Source organism: Acanthopagrus latus, chromosome 9, assembly GCF_904848185.1.
Source record: "Acanthopagrus latus isolate v.2019 chromosome 9, fAcaLat1.1, whole genome shotgun sequence".
Lineage (NCBI taxonomy): Eukaryota > Metazoa > Chordata > Actinopteri > Spariformes > Sparidae > Acanthopagrus > Acanthopagrus latus.
This window is the reverse complement of record NC_051047.1, coordinates 6,741,466-6,759,603: the sequence shown is the minus strand read 5'-3', so window position 1 is coordinate 6,759,603 and position 18,138 is coordinate 6,741,466. Positions and strand designations below refer to the sequence as shown.

Sequence of the window (18,138 nt, the reverse complement as noted above, 5' to 3'; positions counted from 1 at the left end):
TTATTACTGGCAGTGAAGATGCCCGGATCGGTGACCAAGCCGCCTAACTTCTGATTTAGATGGGCTGCATTGTCTGTGGGAAGTGGGAATGGGGTCAATAGGGAATTTTTAGCAGGTTGACCCGCTAATTTTGGTGGGAAAGCAGTATAAGAGTGAGCAGAGTCAGCAAACTATTAACACTCATATGGATGCTTTTATAAAGTGTTGAGATTGAGATCCCAGTCCATGAAGCCCAAAACGACATCATCCGACTGAAGAAGGGCTGACCTTCGTGGTGATTTTAACTCATTAAATTTGGTGATTTTTTTTTCACTAGACAGCAACTAGAACAACACAATAGTGGAAGGACTCAAAGACATTGTGAGCTAAAGCTTTTTCTGCTCAAAATCAGGTCACATAATCACCGGCAGTTAAAAACGGGAGCTACCTGGCTCTTGTTGCCGGGGACAGAAGTGTGACGAAAGCGGAGCAAAACTGTCAGCCCATTCTACCTCTGTAACTTTCATACAGAAGGTGAGACAGAATAACAGCTTGTAATCTATATTTCTTGAATATTCAATCATTAACCCTGTGCATTGAAAGGACTTGGCACCAGCTATGTAAAAAACAGATAGAGTAGGTAGAAACATTAATGCATATCTACTGCAGCACACACTCCACACACCTCTCCACCTCTCCACCTCCCCCTGTCCCCCTCTTACTCCTTAGTAGCAGCAGTGGGAGCTGTCACTTCTCTTCCTGTTGTTTCTCGGCCTCGCAGCAGAGCCCCAATTACCAAAAGCCACTGCCGGCTCCCCAGCAGGCCGGGTCACACCTGGTTAGCTACCCATTAACCACACACTCATGACCACAGACAGAACTCAGCCAAGCTTAGCGGATGCTGCTAATGTGCCGCCTACTCCCCAGCGAGTCACGAAAAACCTACAGTAAGACCAAAACAACCCTTTTGGTTGCGTGGTTTTGTTTGTTCCAGCTGAAAATGCAGATTTCTGTGGCTGCGTCTCCTCCAGTGATGTAAAGGGTAACGTCTTAACAGGTGAGGGTGAGTTATGGGTCACTGACTGCTGTTGAAGCTTGACAGCTGCAACGTATACATCCACTGTGAACCGACATGACCTTCTTGGTGTTTGCCTCTTAATTGTAGAAGGCACAATTTTGTTATATAATGGCTACATGTACCTGTTTGTGTGTGCGTGTGTGTGTGTCTCAGTGCAAATTGGTTTCTGTATCTTCAATTGCATGTCCTGATTTTACACACTGCACTCTTAATTTTATCAAACTCCTAAACTTTGTCAACAGAAAAGCACAATGCTTAATATCAGTGCTGAAAAGGCCTCTGTGTACAAGAGCTGCATGTACGTGACATGATGCTCTAACCCCTGAGGATTCACAGAGTCACATCAAAGTGATAATGTCCTTCAATAGCACCTATTATGTACCGAGGTTATGCCACCCACCTGACTGCGACAGCCACAGGCCGTAAAACTCTCAGTGCACCGTTTGATTCTCGGCTTACACACACACACACACGCACACACACACACACGCACACACACACACACACACACACACACACACACACACACACACACACACACACACAGTGTCTGTTTCTCAACTTGATGCAGTGTTTTATTACTCCACAAGGTGGTGCCAAACGTGACCACAGCTCTATGGCCTGTAAAATTACCTCATATGTATAATGAGCTCAATGATCACAGTTATTTAGTTAAAGCAAAGCCAAATCACACACACACCTCAGTGAGGTAAACCAGTGATTAAACAATGAGATTCCGCAATTGTAAGGACCCCGGACTAAACTGAAAAGAACAGTGAAAACAAAGATATCTGACCAGAGAAACATCGCGGAGCTCATTCAAATCTGGCACCAAGGACAAGTCCAGCACATTTTGTTTATGTAGACAAATATCGTTAATCACAGCTTATCTTTAAACAGTGACACGAGTTATGGTCTCCTCTCCGTACGACCCTCTGTTATCGCCTGATGGATGTTCCTAACATTCTGAGAATCAACATTCAGAGCAAGACAACAGAGGCACATGGACACTGTTGGAGCGTCCTTTGGCACAATCCTCACCAGCTCTGACCACCATTTGGTGAGACCATCTTCAGACCGTTGTCAGATGAGGCTGAGTAGCAACAGCTCTCCTGAGCAAGACTTCTTTTTAAGCAGGCTGACAGATTTTTTTTTTTTTTTTAATGTCCAAAAGTGAATCATGAAAGCGCAAAGTAAAGCTTGAGCCTCAATAAGCACCATCTGTTAATAAGTGTACAACATACAAACAGTGGGAGGAACATTTGGAAGGACTCTCTTCTGTTCACAGGATTAAAAACTGAGCCATCTACCTGGAAACAGAAAAAACTACACCAATGGAGGATATGTGGCTGAAAGCTCTGCAAAGTCTCCAGTAAGTGGACACATGGCTAACACTAGCATTTTTAGCATCACAGAAATCCTGTTGCCTTTCAATATGCTGCAAGTGTTGTCATTATGTCTAACAGTATTTCTAGGTTGAAATCTTAAAGACACAAATTAATTGTTTACTTTATTGTCACAACACCATTATCAAATAAAACATTATAAGGTAAAACTTCTTCAAACTTTTTTTTTGTCTCTGATTTTTTGTGTTCTTGGTTGTCTTTCTGGTGGTCAGAGTTCACCGTAAGTATTTCCATGACATTACACGCTACACTGTGTATGATTGCTGATGCTGTGGATGTGTCTAGAGACGGGCGATAAATACCCTGGGAAAATACCATGCAGCCTATTGTCATGGCAACGCCTGCACTTCTCCCTCCTCCTCTGCCTTTGTCTGTGGGTGGGCTGCACCATTCAGGATTAATATGGATTAAATCATGTTTCATTTTACAATTCTGTAGCAGCGACTAAACATCAGACTAAACTGGCTTGTCCAGATTTGGAGTCCCCAGTGCCTCTTCCTCCTTCTTGTAAAAGTTCTGAAGGCACGAGCTTGAAGGGTGAACAGAAAACTTCCTTATTTCATTGATGAGTCTATTCTTATAAGCTATCATTAAAAGACTGATAATTGGTACATTTGAACACTAAACAGAGATATCCTAATGAACATTTTACTCTCTGTACTGTAAATTAATCCAGCAGGTCCAAATTGTGCTGCTTATATCTGCAACAGAGTTCAAAATTCAGACTTTTCTGAATTAGATTAATTTGTAAGATAAGACTCAAAGCCATTGTATGACTTAGTGGAGCCGACAGCATCACGTTTCTCCAGAGCCCTTTCTGTTGATGGATTAATATACTGTAGTACTACTGTACACAGACGCTTGTAGTTATGAGTGGTGTTTCAGCCAAATCTTTGTCCTCTGTGGCCAAAACCCTGCGTAAGAAGGAGGTTTGACACTGCATACTACTTGCCTGAGGAGTGCACTTATATCTTGACGTGTGTGTATGCCTTGTTACTCTTAAAGCTTGAAATGACCCGTGGAGCTGTTGAGAAAACCATGTTAATCATAGCAGCTTCAATCTGTTTCTCCAAATTATCCCACCTCCTCGTCGTCAGCGTGGGGTGTGGGGGGGGGGGGGGGGGGGGGGGTGGGTGGGTGTGGGGGGGGGGGTGGGGGGGGGGGGGACTGGTGTTACCTGACGTTGTCGTGCTTCTGGATGTAGATCTTGTGAAACATCATGTCCTCCCGCTTGGCATTGATGTCAGCTTTCATCTCCATGGCAACGTGGCGGGGAAGCACTGAGAGCAGGAGACGTTCCTGCATGGAAACGTGGGGGCAAAGTGAGTTCAGTGGACGAGTATGAGGGGGGAGGCAGCGTGACTGAAGCAACTAAGTAAGTGTAAGAGCGAGAGCTGCCTCCCCCAGTGCTGATGAATAAAGGCTACATAGTGATTAAGCTATACCATTTATATGAATTGAGAATGATTGCATGTATGAAAAATGACCCCAGTTGTGACTTTGTGTGTGTTGGTGAAATGATCTTTTCCATGATGCTTTGTTCTAGCCAGCAGTGATTAAAAAGCTGTTTGACTCTGGCCTCTGGCCTCCACAGGTTTCTAGAGTAGTACAGTTGTAAATCCAGAGGTTACCCAGTGAAGACATTTTAAAATGTGAACAGACCAAAGAAGAAACCTGTCTGCCAGTCACCCAGATATAATGTTTGTGACTCGTTATGAGAGAAATAGAAAATTGAACCTAAACAAATGTGAAGTAGCAACATAAGCGTTCAGTTTTAACTGCAATCTTGGGTTTTGCAGAAACACAGCTTTTAATCTGGCAGTTGGGATGTTGTTAATGCCCAATTCATTCAGATGATGTGGTTGGAGCACTTTCAGTGCTTGGATGGACATGACTCTCAATTGTTTAAATTACAAAGTACAAAAGATGAAAAAAATATTTCAATAAAAAATTGATTATTTACGCCTCTGACTGGCTTCTTCTCCTGGCAATGGCAGCCAATCGGCAGGCCAAACTGGTTGAAAAAAAAATTAATACTTCTTGACTTTGTAAACCAGTAGTGATGAGATGAGATGAAATAAGATAGAACTGTACGGATACTTCAGTGGCAAAATTCACTCATAATAGTAAATGTACTATTTACTGTTACTATTTAGAAAATAAAATAGGGGGAACATAGGGAAAAACAGTGAGTGAAATATAACGTAAAACAGAGCGAAGCAAGTCAAAGATAGAATGATGAAAAGATAGGTGTTATAATAACAATAATAATGATTAAAATATTAAGTAGAGTGTCATGTTTCTATGTCTGATTATACTCTACTACACAACTAGAAGTCAGCAGCTTCTTCCATTAACTCTGTTGTGGTGTCAAAGAAAAGATCAAATGGTCAGGTGGAACTTCTTTTGTCTTGTACTTGGAATTAATGAAGAACAAAATCACAACCAAAGTGACTCAGCTGTGGCTGTTAGACCAGGTCTGGGTTTGGGTGGTTTGGGTGTCTAGCATATGTTATATTTTAGCATGTAGTTACAACTAGTAGGCAGTGCTGATAGTGGGTGAGCACCATGTTAAACTGGCAACAGACAACTTTTTTGCTTTATCTGAACATTTTTGGATGAATACTGATGTCACAGTGTGATGGCTGTAGAGAAATGATACTATCTGTGTAAAGACTGGTTCCCTACAGACCTCTCTTTCACTATGCTAATCAATGAACAAAAATAAAGTCTAATTAGGCCACAATATTGACAACTGACTTACAAAATATATATGTGTATATTTGAAATAGTAGCCTCCTGCAAGTTAACTTTTTTTTTAATTTTTACAATGAAATGTTCTGTCATGGAGTATATCACTTCACTGCTGAAAGAAAAGAAAGACTCACTGCCAGTTGTAGACTTTGTTCATCTTTTGCCTCAATGATCATCAACATTAGTACTAATATAAATAATTTATTTTAAAAACAATTCATTAAAATTCATTAAATGTAAACCCTGGCCTCCGCTAAGGAGCAAGCACTTTCAGTACACACATTCCACAGCCATCTTATGAGAGACAGGTGTTCAACATCCAACAAAAACAAAAGTTTTTAGTCTATTCCTCGAACAGATAATTGGATTTTATCAACGAGGTTACTGTGGGTTTTTTTGTTTTTTCTTTACATCCTGTCTCCTCCCACCACAAATCTGCACCCTCTCTCACCTGCTGCTGGTTTTCCCTCTGGGAGTGCAGGCGAGCCTGGATGCATTCCCTGGTCTCCTGGAAGGCCTGCCTCTGGGAGCCCTCAGCAGGGTAATGGGTGCACACTCCCACAATGTTGGTGCAGGAGAAGATCAGCACGTTGGACACTATCTGCAGAGACAGCAAGACAGAGAAAGAGTTAGGGCGAAAAGAAGGGGCTTCCAAGTGGGCCAGAAACCACAGAGACGCAACAGTTCAAATAAAAAGTCGTGTCATCTTGTTATCTTTCTCTCTCCTTCTTGGTGATAACTGCCAGCATTAAATACAGCTGAACAATTTGAGATTTTATGCCCTGTGGAACATTAACCTTGCCTGTGCAGCTGAACCAGGGGAATAGTTGAACTGCTGTTGTCTGTATCGAAATTTGACATTTGTTATGGAAAAAAATAAGTGAATAAGTAAATGTTCATGTGAGGAATGTGACAAGAATATGGCGTCTCTGTAACTTTTTAGCATCGATTAACACACTCAAGTGCTGTCATGCCGATCGTGTCCTAACATGGTAGATGTGTCATAAATGTATAGCTGTATATAAATGTATAGCTAACAAAACGACTTTGTTATGGGTTACATTACTGGTGCAGAATGACCAAGAATGTGACTTAGTAAGTCTGATTCTTCCTTAAACAGGTGGACAACGTCTTGCTGACTGATGACTAGAATAAAGAACAACGTGCATTCAGGTGTTTCTGAAACTAGTGCAAGAATGTGAGCATAGAGTCTAGTCTGAATCTACACCTGGCCCCTCAGGTAGGCCTTTGAAAAGTACCAGTGGTGATTGGGGGAGACCAGAGGACAAAGAACAGAGGCCATTTTGAATTATAGGAAGAAACTGTATTAGGGATGATGCAAGTATCTGATACATTTATTCTGCAACTTTGTTTGCTTTACATTCTGAATTTGCTGGAGGACAGAGCACAAGCTGATACTGTGTTGCAAATTATAAACTCATCCAAAACAGATTCAATCAGCATTCAGTTTTCTCTTAAGTAGGCAGTTAGGAATAAAAGCTCCTTATTTTATTTTTACACATTTTAAAGAACAGCAAGTAAAAAAAATAAATAAAATTGCCCTGAACCTGGAGTGGACAGCTGAGGACTTTGTGCTGGCCCAAATCAAGAGTGTTTATCAACAAGCAGACATGCAGTTCGATCAATGTGTAGTGCAGGGTGACTACATTATAAAGCTGATGGGGTTAACACAAAAATCATGTGTCATTAGCTGAAAAGAGTGAAAAAGCATAGATACTGGAAAGTGAGAAAAACCAGGCCGAGCAGTGAGCCTTGAGTTCTATTCTCATCTCTAAGCATTATGGAAATGAGATGTTTGATTTCCGTAATTGGAGTAAGCAAACTACAGAAACCTGATACACCCGGACAGAAAAAGCTGATTTCCTGGCTATGATCCTAAATGCATAACCGGGTCACGCATGATTAAGATGCCAGTGTGACAGCAGAGCAGCAGGATGAAAGGAAAGATTACACATAGCGATGCATGCCTGTACTGAAGTTCGACTCAATCGGCTGAAAGTGAAACTCAGGCAAGGCCAAGTCAGCTTCCCCATCACACGTCGGACTAGTTTCAAAACCAATACACATTTGCACTGTGAGAGAGCTGCTTCCGTCCCCCTTCTGGAGTGGAACATATAGTAGGCTAGCTCGGGGAAGGGGTTGGACATTTTAGAGAAAGCCTTTGTAGGGGCACACTTGCATTTGTGCGCCACACTAAAATTGTGAATTCTTAATTCGCGAGAAATCAGTTCCTTGAGGTTTCCAGGCCAAGTTTCCACCTCTCAAACAGCCTGCATGCTGTCATGTGTCCAAGGCACCAGCACTAAAAGACATTGTTTCCATTCAGTGCCAGGCATACAGTGGGTCCTCGGACCGGCAGCCAGCAGCAAGCCAAAGCCGGCAGCCCATTCTTTTCATAAAGCCATTTAATGGGCTGATTCAGCCAGCTGAATCACATTCACACCACGGGCCTCTCTGTTGCCGGAACAAACTGAACAAACACAACACGTCTTTATCGAGTCAAAAACCCCTCAGCAGGTCTCCATGCAAAAACCGAGCACGCTCAGAGGGAGGAGAGGCTGGTGGAAGACTAGCCTGGAAGTGAGGCACGAACCAGGAAAATAAAGAAGCGAGGTGTGAGACAGAGACAAGTTGGTGCATTCAGAGAAGGTTACTCTGTCTGCCTTATCTGACTGAACTGGACCGACCCACAGAAGACAAATGACTTGTTAGATAAATACAGTCTGCCAGGACAAGAGGTTTTGGCTGCTCAAATATTTATCTTCACAGACCTGTATTCACCTAACAGCACATCAACCAGAATAACTACCACAGTCAGGGAACTCCGTTAGTGCAAAAGTGTAAAAGGCCTTCTGAGCAAAAACCTGTTTTCATAATCCTGAAAACTACAGCAGAAGTTCTACAGAGTTCACTGGCACCTGTCAGCAGCGCACTTTCAACAGAATCTTGATAACTTCGACAAAACCAAATGCTTCAGCACATTACCATGGATGTTTTTTCGCATGACAGTGAGAGGCATCAGGTTCTAAAGGCAACACTGTGCGCCTGTATTAATGTTTTGATGTTACAAGACAATGAAGGTTAGCATCAGTGAGCCACTGAAGCCAAAGCATGAATGAAAAGCTGACGGCCAATCAGCAGACACATTGTTCTGCACGAACAAAAGCAACAGGCTCGTTTGAGACGATCCAGGCCTACGCAGAATCGATCACCGCCGATGCTGGTTAGATTCGCTCTTCCCATCATGCACGCCATCAGGGCACCTGCTGGCATGATGGGAAACGCCGGGCTATCATCTGATCAAACAGCTGATTGGTTTAGACGTTGACTCACTAATATGACATTTGATATAAACTTTTCACTGTCGTTGAATTGGGGAGATTTTGAGTTTCAGTTTGAAGGTTTCTCTGTCAATATGATCCATGCTGGGTGGCTGATGGTGAAGTTAAGTGGTCAGAGATACTGGATACATATCCAATCAGAATATCATAAATGGCATACAATATATCATAGCTGTCCATTGTAGACTTATATTGACCGATTTAATTTTCTAGGTATTTATTGTATATTGTCTTGTATTTCTTGTCTGCCTTTATCTATAAATGTTTTTCATGCACTTATTTTTCCTCAGCCGGATTATAAACAGCAACAATCTGATATGATGCTGATGTGAACCATGAACAGAAACAGCCTTTTGACCAATACATATTTATATGAAATATCTACAAATATACAAAAGGATTGGCAACCCTGCAGAAGAACCCAATTATCACAACACATCACAACACAACACAACACAACACAACACAACCACGCAGCTCAGTCGAGACGTCCAGCAGCTCTAAAGAGACTTGTCACACTGAGCGCAGCCAGCCACGGTTGAAAGGCCAAATATACTGTATGTAGATTAGAAGAGAGAGAGGGAGCAAATGGCCTTGTGAAGAAGTAATCCATCTGAGTCATGCCAGTCAGAGTCGCAAAAGAGGCGGAGAGATTTTTAAAGTATTTTTAAGTATTAATATACTAAATAAGGCATCATTAATCTAAGTGATGAGGAAGACTGAATTCTGCGTGAAATGCCTCTGGGAGGCTGGAGACAGAAATTTTTTTTAATTTTTTTTTTTCACAGATGCATCGCAGAAAGAGACCAAAAAAACAATAAATAAACATTGACATATTGGGCAAATATATATACAATAAACCATTACAATTACTGCACATTCAGCGATGATATCTGATGACATGATAAGAGGGATGTGAGACGCGATGTGTATGTGTGGCAGAGAGACGAAAGCAGTGCAGTATAGTGATTCCTAACGCCATGCTACCACACAAAATATGAAAATAATAGCATAATAATTATAAAGTAAACCAACAAAAACAAATTCACAGATTTCTATGAATTCATTTTCTATGTCTTCTGACCCACGAGGGGCTTATTGGCATAACACATGTGTTTGCATCACATGATCAGCAGAGAAAGACTGGTGAAATTGTTGCCGTGTATAAAACTGACCGTCGCGATGCGTTTCTGTTAAAACTGTGACAGTCTGGAGACTCCTACTTTAAACCAGCCTGAACATTTAGGAGCTGGGCTCCTTCTACCTACAGTGCAGTCAGCCAGTCAGCTGCAGCCTGGCAGCATCCCGCCCCCACACTGCCATGGAAACGGCATGCATCAGATAAAGCCTTTCAACAGGTCAATACAAATATTCCCCAGCAGCAGTCTTATTCTATTAATACTGCCGGCACTCACCCAGGCCTTATTTGGGAACCTATGGGGTTTTCCTAACCACAGAGGGAAGCTGAGAGCAGAGAGACACAGCTCCCATGTTTAATACAGAGACCATCTCCGGGGTAAGACCCCAGACAGCGATTGTCAAATAACTGCAGAGGAGAAGTGATGAGCTCTCTGCTGATTATCTTAATGGGCATAAATTAATCTAAGTCTTCTCAAACTTAATATACATAATCAGGGAAGATTATCTTCAGCAGTTTCCCTTTTGTGATTCATGCATATTGTTTTGTTCCTCTGATTCATGCTGATTTTCACACTCATACTCAGGCAAGTCATCTTAATATTAAACTGCTACCAGAGAACCAACCTAAATTCAGCTCAAATCTCCGAATGATCCAGTGACAGTGGTGACGCCCCGAGCCAGCTTTCACAGATTCACTTACATGAAAAGCTGCATTCCCACTGAAGACAGAACATTTGACACTGTGGGCAAAGAAAAAAAAAGCTGTTTGCCTGTTGGCGCTGCCACAGGTATTTAACTCTTCTGCATGCCCTTGTTTCTGTTGTCATCTCATTAATGGAGCCACTGCACCTCAGCAGGCAAACGTCTGCAGGGGGTGAACAGTGCTCAGCACAGTGAGCACCTCAGTCACATCATGATTCTCTGCTGAGCAATCGTCCTGTGGCCACATTAAAGCTGTTCAGCACATGACCACACCAACACCACAGACTTCTGGGACAATATTAATTATTGGAAAGCGTCCCAACTCTGCTGTGGCGGTGCCAGATATTACAATGTTAGATAACAGTTTATAATAACACATCCTCTATTTACTTTGACCAGATGTTACTTCTTTTTATAATGCATACCATTTCTTTAATTGTCTGATGACACATCTAACGATTAGGTCACAAGTAGTTTTATTAATAATAACTGCCAATGATTTGCAAATGTATCCATTTATTTCAGACCTCACGTGGCTTTCCTGATCACTTCCATTTATCGATCATGGGCAGATGACCCTCAGCGTTTCTTCGAAGTAGAGTGCTTGAAGTTAAAAGTAAGACAGTGAAACAGCAGCGGCCCTGTCCTGAGAGCTGTTTAGTCTCCCCTCAGTGATATAAATATTAGAAACAACCCTCACTTTGACGCAATACCATTCAACATCCTCCAAAAATAATCATGCAGTTGAATCAACTCATCTCTGAAACTGTTTCAGCAAAACTGAACATTAGGGGAGGATTTATTTTTTTGGGTGTGTTGTATCAGAGTGCATTAGTTTTACATAGGTGTACTTAATAAACTTGTGTGAATATGTACTTGTCCATTAACCAGCCTGTTAGCTGACCACAAATGAGGAATGCTTGAACATCATGTTAACTACAGCGAGACAGGGCTTGGAAATAATTCAGCGAGATTATTTATACTCTCAGTGGAACCTTATGATGATGAGTAATGATCACGCTGTGCTTTATCCAATTCTTTTATCCAAGTTAATGAGTCCAAGCAAGTTGTAATTAAAGCCAACTACATGAATTATCCAGTTGGGTTTTCTCTGACACAATGCATACAGTGTAGGAGAGCTCTCCAACATCACTTTGAATATTTTAGTGAGTTCTGCTTTTTTTTTCTCATATTTAAAATAAGTATCTGTATTATCATTACTGTCATACTGATTTCAGTTAAGTAGCCCAGCCATAATGTTAATTCATGATTCATTCAGGTTTAATAGCTGACTTAACAATAATCTGTAAACCACAATGTAATGCTGCTATCAAGGTTTTACAGTTTTCAACACATTCAGCCAAACAGCTTGCTCTCTGTCACCAAATGACTGCAGTATTAATGCAAAAGCCAAAAATGTAAAGAAAACACACCTATATTAACTCCGGCTGCAGCAAAAGAAGCATGTGTTTTTTGTTTTTTTTTTTAAATAAATGCCTCATTAGATTAAAGATGATCTGATGTGATACAGTATTAACAACAACAACTTCTCACACTTTCCCATCCAGAGCAACAACTACGCAACACCTCCTGCAGAAGTCAAAGAATTCCTGGAACTGTGGAACAGTGATAGAAACCATGGGACCAGTTCACTCGTGTGCTAGTGTGTGCATGTGTGTGTGCGTGAGTGTGGCAGTTTTTTTTAGTCTGTAATTAATAATTGCCAGCAGGGGTCATAAAAACAATAGAGTAAGACATCCTAGGTGTTAATATTTACCCAGCAGTCTGAGATTGTCCCCTCCTCCATCTCTCCCACACCTTCCTCTGTATCTTACATCCACCCTGAGGCTGAGAGTTTCTTCTCTGCTCCAACAGACGTTCCACTTCTACTCTTGTGTCATCTGCCAGATGCCCAGCATGATGTCTGTGGAGGACTAACAGCCAGCATCCGGCCAACACAAGGGACGACCGCAAGTGAACCAAACCACAAGGCCCTGTGATGTGGCCTGTAATTTTTATGAGGCAATCTTTAAAACATTGGTGCACATTACAGACGATTAGTCACTGGTGCTGCAGCAGAGCAGTGCTGCGATAAGCATGTCCTCGTAATGTTCGTGTCACTCGCTCTGCCAGGAGACTCAGACAGCTCAGGCGTGAAGCACAAACATTTCTTCAGCCTGAAACAGGCAGCATGGCAAGTGTTGCATCACTGCGTCATAAAGGTGGACACGGTGAGAAAATAAGGTGTCTGACCAGAGCTGCAATGATTTATCGATTAATCCATTTGTTCTTAAGTATTACATTATCAGACAATTTGGTTAAGCATGTTTTGCTTTTTTTAAGAAAAAAAACAAAACGTTAGATTCTCTGTTTCTAGCTTCTTAAATTAGATCATTTTCTGGTTTCTTTCCTGCTCAGTGATAGTAAACTTTGATTATCTTTGGATTGTGGACAAAACAAGACATTTGAGGACGACATCTCAAGCTTTGGGAAACTTTCTGACATTTCATCCACTGACTACCCACTTAATAATAATACAAAAAAATCATAAGCAGCCTTATCTATGACCTCAAAGTCCCTGGTTTAATCTCCAGACCAGCTGGATACATCTGGCTGGGGAGTGTGCTACAGTCCCCAAAACTTGATCTACGACACTCATATTTGTTGTTTTTGTGATTACTGTGTCCAGAAGTAACTGATTGTTAATCACTTCACAATCAACTTTATCGTAAAGTATTAACTCCCAGTCCTACTCGGTGAATGAATCAGATTAGCGGGACTGAGGAACACGTTGGTTCAGTTTTGCTGTATGGACAGACCCGGTTTGTTGACTGAGAGCTCGTCACACGCGCTGTAAAGCCGGCAATTTGGCAAAGCAAGCGAGAGCAACGGCTCCTCTTCCAGTCTTTGTGAAGCTGTTAGCGAAAGCATAAAAAATGTCATGTTTTTTCAAGTTTCACCAGAACGGGTTGGCTTTTGAAATTAAAATCACTGCAATTTCAAGATCCCAAATTCCAGGAGGCAAATCATGACTCTTATTTTAAACTGAAGTCAGCGACAGGAATGGACAGGATTCTGTTGACTCTGTTTTGCCCTGCAACACTTTGTCAGTCCGATTCTTACTTGCAGTTGTGATTAGATTAATAAATTAGCAACAAGTGTACGCCCCCCTCAGCCGGCACACTGAGGCACATTGTGTGTTTTAAGGATAAATGCAGGTCATGCGCTTCATGCTGATTACTGTGAGCAGCCTCTTTCTGCAGGGCAATGTACAAGAGGGTGAAAGTCTCTCACGTGAGGGCCGCCAGTTATTTGTTGTCGGATTTTACCTGGAAAGCTGTCAGCTGCTGCATTAATGCCTCTGTAACCAGGAAGCACCCTGAGGATCAAACTGTATGAACCAACGGCCGGGTCTGCTGCAGGAGTTCTGTGTGTTTCATATATTTCTGACCGCTACCATGATCCCATAAAACTGTTATTTCTGCTCTGGGAGGGCAATACACACTTTACATTATACTGACTGACTGAAAGGGCTTCAGTTTTCATTAGAAAAACATACATCTTAACAGGAGAACTGTGAACATTCACTGCGTGTAGTCTGAACTCACACACGCATTCATTCATTATCTACTGAAAAGCATAAAATTAACCAAGTCACCTGCACATCTGCAAGACAGTGTCGCTTTTTAAAACCAATCCGTGCTCCACAAATATACATACGCACATTACGTTGATGTTTCGTTGTCGTTGCCTTGGGCTTGTTTTCTCTTAAAGGAGCACTCCGTAGTTTTGTTGAAGAAAAGTTAATGAGAAGAGAAAGATCTTCATTGGTTGATTTATTTCTTCCTAAACAAACTAAATAAACAAACTCTTTTTGTTTTCACGACTGAATAAACAAACTGACCTCGGGGGACAACATAGTTTATACTGTTATACTTTGTTTACATGTGGCGGACCCTGCCACCTCTCTAGCTTCAAACAGTGTTCTGGGACCTCAGTTTCCTCTGAGAACAGCTTGTTCGCTTATGGAAAAAGTCTATATTATGACCTCATTAATATTGTAAATAATACAATTCTGAGTTTGAATTTCTTCTTCAAAACCACATAGTGCCTCTTTAAAGTTGTTGGGTAGCACGCATAAAGGTTAGCATGTTGTATTGGACAAATTAGGCATCTACCTATGTAGAACAACATTATGCAACATGACTGCATGACGGTGTGGATCCAGATGAAGGGGAGCATCCTGTTTTTTTTTTTCTTTATTACCATTGAGATATTCAACAATTCTGTCAATTCCTCAGAGTATAACACTTGATCTTGATGAGATAAAATCAGGCGCATTTAGGTGGCTGGTATCTATGAACGAATACATTTTGATGTGGATCAGAATATAAATCCTGATCTCGCAGATTTAAATATGTTTTATATGTTTTCTCTGCTGTGTGCCGTTTGAGTTGGATTTTTCTTTCATGGAGCTCTTCAGTTCATTACGTCTTTCACAGATGGCCAACAAAAGGGAGATGATATGAAACGAGAGATGGGGAAGAACGGGGAACAAAGGTCCCCCGTCGACCAGCTGTCCTGCCTCTGATTGGCTTCCCCTGATATTCCCTCACCCCAGACAACCTCCATCCTTGTGCCTAAACCTTACCAATGTCTTATGGTTATTTTCTATAGGGGGTTACTTTCATAGCAGAGGGTCTTCTCCCCAACCACGAGGCCAGCAGCGCGACCACTAGGAGTCGTTTCTGGCCACCTGACAGATGGAGGGCCAACATTTAACCTCCTTTTATGTCCGTTTGGATCCCCACCAACTCCAGAGAGATATCCACTGCAGAGACTCCTCTGTGCTTTTAAGGTGGTTTGCGTAAGTTTGTCACACATTTGTTGCTGGTCGTGTGTACGGTGGATTTATGGGATCGTTTGTTTAATTCAGCTGCTGAAAATAGTCCCAAGTATCTTCTGGACAAAGTGTAAAAATAAATCCTGCCTCTGCCTCTCTCTCTCTCTCTCTCTCTCTCTCTCTCTCTCTCTCTCTCGCTCCCCCCACTCCACTGTTCTCTAATGTAACAGCCTGCTGATATATATTGTTCAGAAATGAAGCAGTTCAGCAGAGTTCGGTTGTGACTGGGAACATTTCTGGGGCACCGAATGCTTTCAAGCAGCCCTGATGCCTCGCAGGAGACGCTGAGCTCCTGGGAACTAAAAGGTCACTCGATGAGTCATGCCTTTGAAGAAGAAAGACAAGCCTACCAACAAACAGAAAAAGAAGAAGAAAAAGCGTGTTTAATTTTTCATCCCATGCTTCAAAAGAGAAGAGACAGAGAGGGGACACTGACTAACTAGAGATTCTTCCAAATATAGACGGTGCATTTCAACGGCGGCCAAACAGGAGACACGACTGCGAGGCTCTTTGATGTCAACGCCACGCACTCAAACCGGTTTCCCTCCATCGCTTTGAAACTCTCGAAGGACACAGGCCCATTTTTTTTTTTAATTGCGAGGTAGGTCTGTGAACCCGGTGTATTGCTATCCACCTAGACAAGAAGAGGACAAGACAACTCGCAGGAATTCTCTCTGCCTGCACAGATTTATCAAAGCTGCAAGGTTAAGGGATCCAGCCTCCTTCTTACCTAAGGCCCCAGAACCAACACAGCCTTATGAAATGGGCCAAAACAATGCTACAAATATCCTGTAACACGCTCACAGTGTTACTGGAGAAGTCCAGAGCTTATAGAGGGAATAGAAATTGACTGGGAAGGCGTCCCCTGGTCTGCCCGAGTGATGAAACACGATGAGAAACATTGATGTCTCTCCTGGGACGGCTGGTCCTGTAGTCATACTCGCCATACATTCATCCTGCTGTATCTGCCTGAATTGTTTGAAACAGATACACCTCTACATTTTCTCTGGCAAAATGGTGGAAATCCAAAAATAAAATAAAAAAATCCCAACACCAGTGTTTCTCCCCAAAATGTTTTCTTGGCAACAAAACACCACAACACAGGAGCGCTCAGCTTAACATTACTATTGAATTGGTCGATGTACTTGCGTTTTGCAAAACAAGAATAGCTTGACATCGATGTTCATATGCTGATCATGACGGCGCAGCCAGTAGGCAGTTAGCATAGCTGAGCATGCAGACTAGAAGCGGTCCGAAACAGGTAGTCCCCCTCCAAAGTCCAAAAATACAACAACAGCACTTCTGAAGCTCACTAATAAATATGTTGTACCTCGTTTGACCAATTTGTACACAAACATTTGTCTTAAAGAGAGCAAGCTGTGGTTAATACTCTGGAACTATTTCTCTGCGGGTGCACTAAATATTTTTCGTTCACTCAATTACTCAATGTACAAGTTGTAAAACAGATCTAATCAATCAAACTGAACTTCATACTGGAGGTGAAACTAATGCCAACTCACTGAAGTCTGAGCAAACAATCACAAGAATAAGACCCTGACATTTGGTCAGGAAGAACGGCGAGAACAGATCTGAATGAGAGGGACAAATGTGGATGGAGGTAAATAATAGACTTATTGTGTGTCTGCTGAACTGTAAAACACACACTGTCATCAGAAGGTAACAACATCATTGTTTTTGATACAAAGACGTTTTGATGAAAACATTCAAATAATATCTAAATGGTCAACATGATGTCAAGAAAGAACAGCTTTGACTTTGAGATGTCTTTGTATTGTGTAGCAGAGATATGTTCATGTGAAGCTCGTTTGCACTGGTATGTGATTGGGCTAAACATAATGTCTTTTGGATTAAAGTTGCTGTAAGATTTGTTGTCATTTAAGAAAACTTCCTGTCTGTTTTGCAGTTAGCATCCAGCTCCCTCCTCTCTACGCCACATGAACACTCAGCAGTAATCGGCAGACACTGCAGCAAACAGGAGGATCCTGACAGGCCCGCCTCTTTATAGGGCTCTCCGTCCCGATTGGATAAAGTTGGCAGGGACACCACAGCTATTTAACAACATTTTTAATAAAGGTGTATCACACACAGCAACTTTATTTTCTTTGTAATCATCAAAAAATGTACAGCCTTTTTGATTACACATGGTTTGACACTGGATAGTACAGCTGATGTCGTCAACACAATTCAAACTAATTATGAAACCTCATGCCAAATAAGGATACAAGAGTCACACTCTGCGCAGCGTGACAATCTACAGTTGCAGTGTTTTCAATATTTACAATCGGAGAACACAAAACACTACTTGTAATAAACATTGTTATGAATAAAGAGCTGTCTCTGTTCAGCTGTCTCAGTACAATTTTGATGTGAGATTGCAATAGATAGACGGAACTATAAAGACAGAGATACAAACTGGCGGAGGCCAGAGACGAGTCTTAATTTCCCCGCAATAAAAAGTTTATTATTCAAAATATATTTACAACATGCTGCCGAGTGAGCACTTACAGCAGCTGTGTTATCTCTCATGAATTTGAGTGATAAAACTGAACACTGACGCCCGTGTTCAGTTATTCTGTGCTCACTCTGACAATTTATTCTCACGTTTCTGTCAGTGGTCCTTATTACAATCTCTCTATTACAGGCTCAGAGCATATGTTCCACTCATTATCAAACAGCCGTCAGCACGACAGATAACAAATAAATCATAGCCTCATAACGTGCAAGTGGAAGAAGAAAGCTACAGATCAGTCAGTCTAGTAATCATAAACACACAAAAAGGGCTGTCCATTGATT

The 18,138-nt window shown here is 41.7% G+C and overlaps 1 protein-coding gene across 2 annotated transcripts in view; it reads right to left on the bottom strand.

Moving 5' to 3' along the window:
* Nucleotides 1–18,138, bottom strand: part of adcy5 (adenylate cyclase 5) — a 91,185-nt gene that overhangs the window by 42,772 nt on the left and 30,275 nt on the right. For both annotated transcript variants that reach the window (XM_037110203.1, XM_037110204.1), the window contains exons 2-3: nt 5,669–5,818; nt 3,641–3,762 (exon numbers count right to left, since the gene is read on the bottom strand). In XM_037110203.1, coding sequence (XP_036966098.1) covers nt 3,641–3,762; nt 5,669–5,818 — 272 coding nt within the window. The remainder of the gene's footprint in view (nt 1–3,640; nt 3,763–5,668; nt 5,819–18,138) is intronic.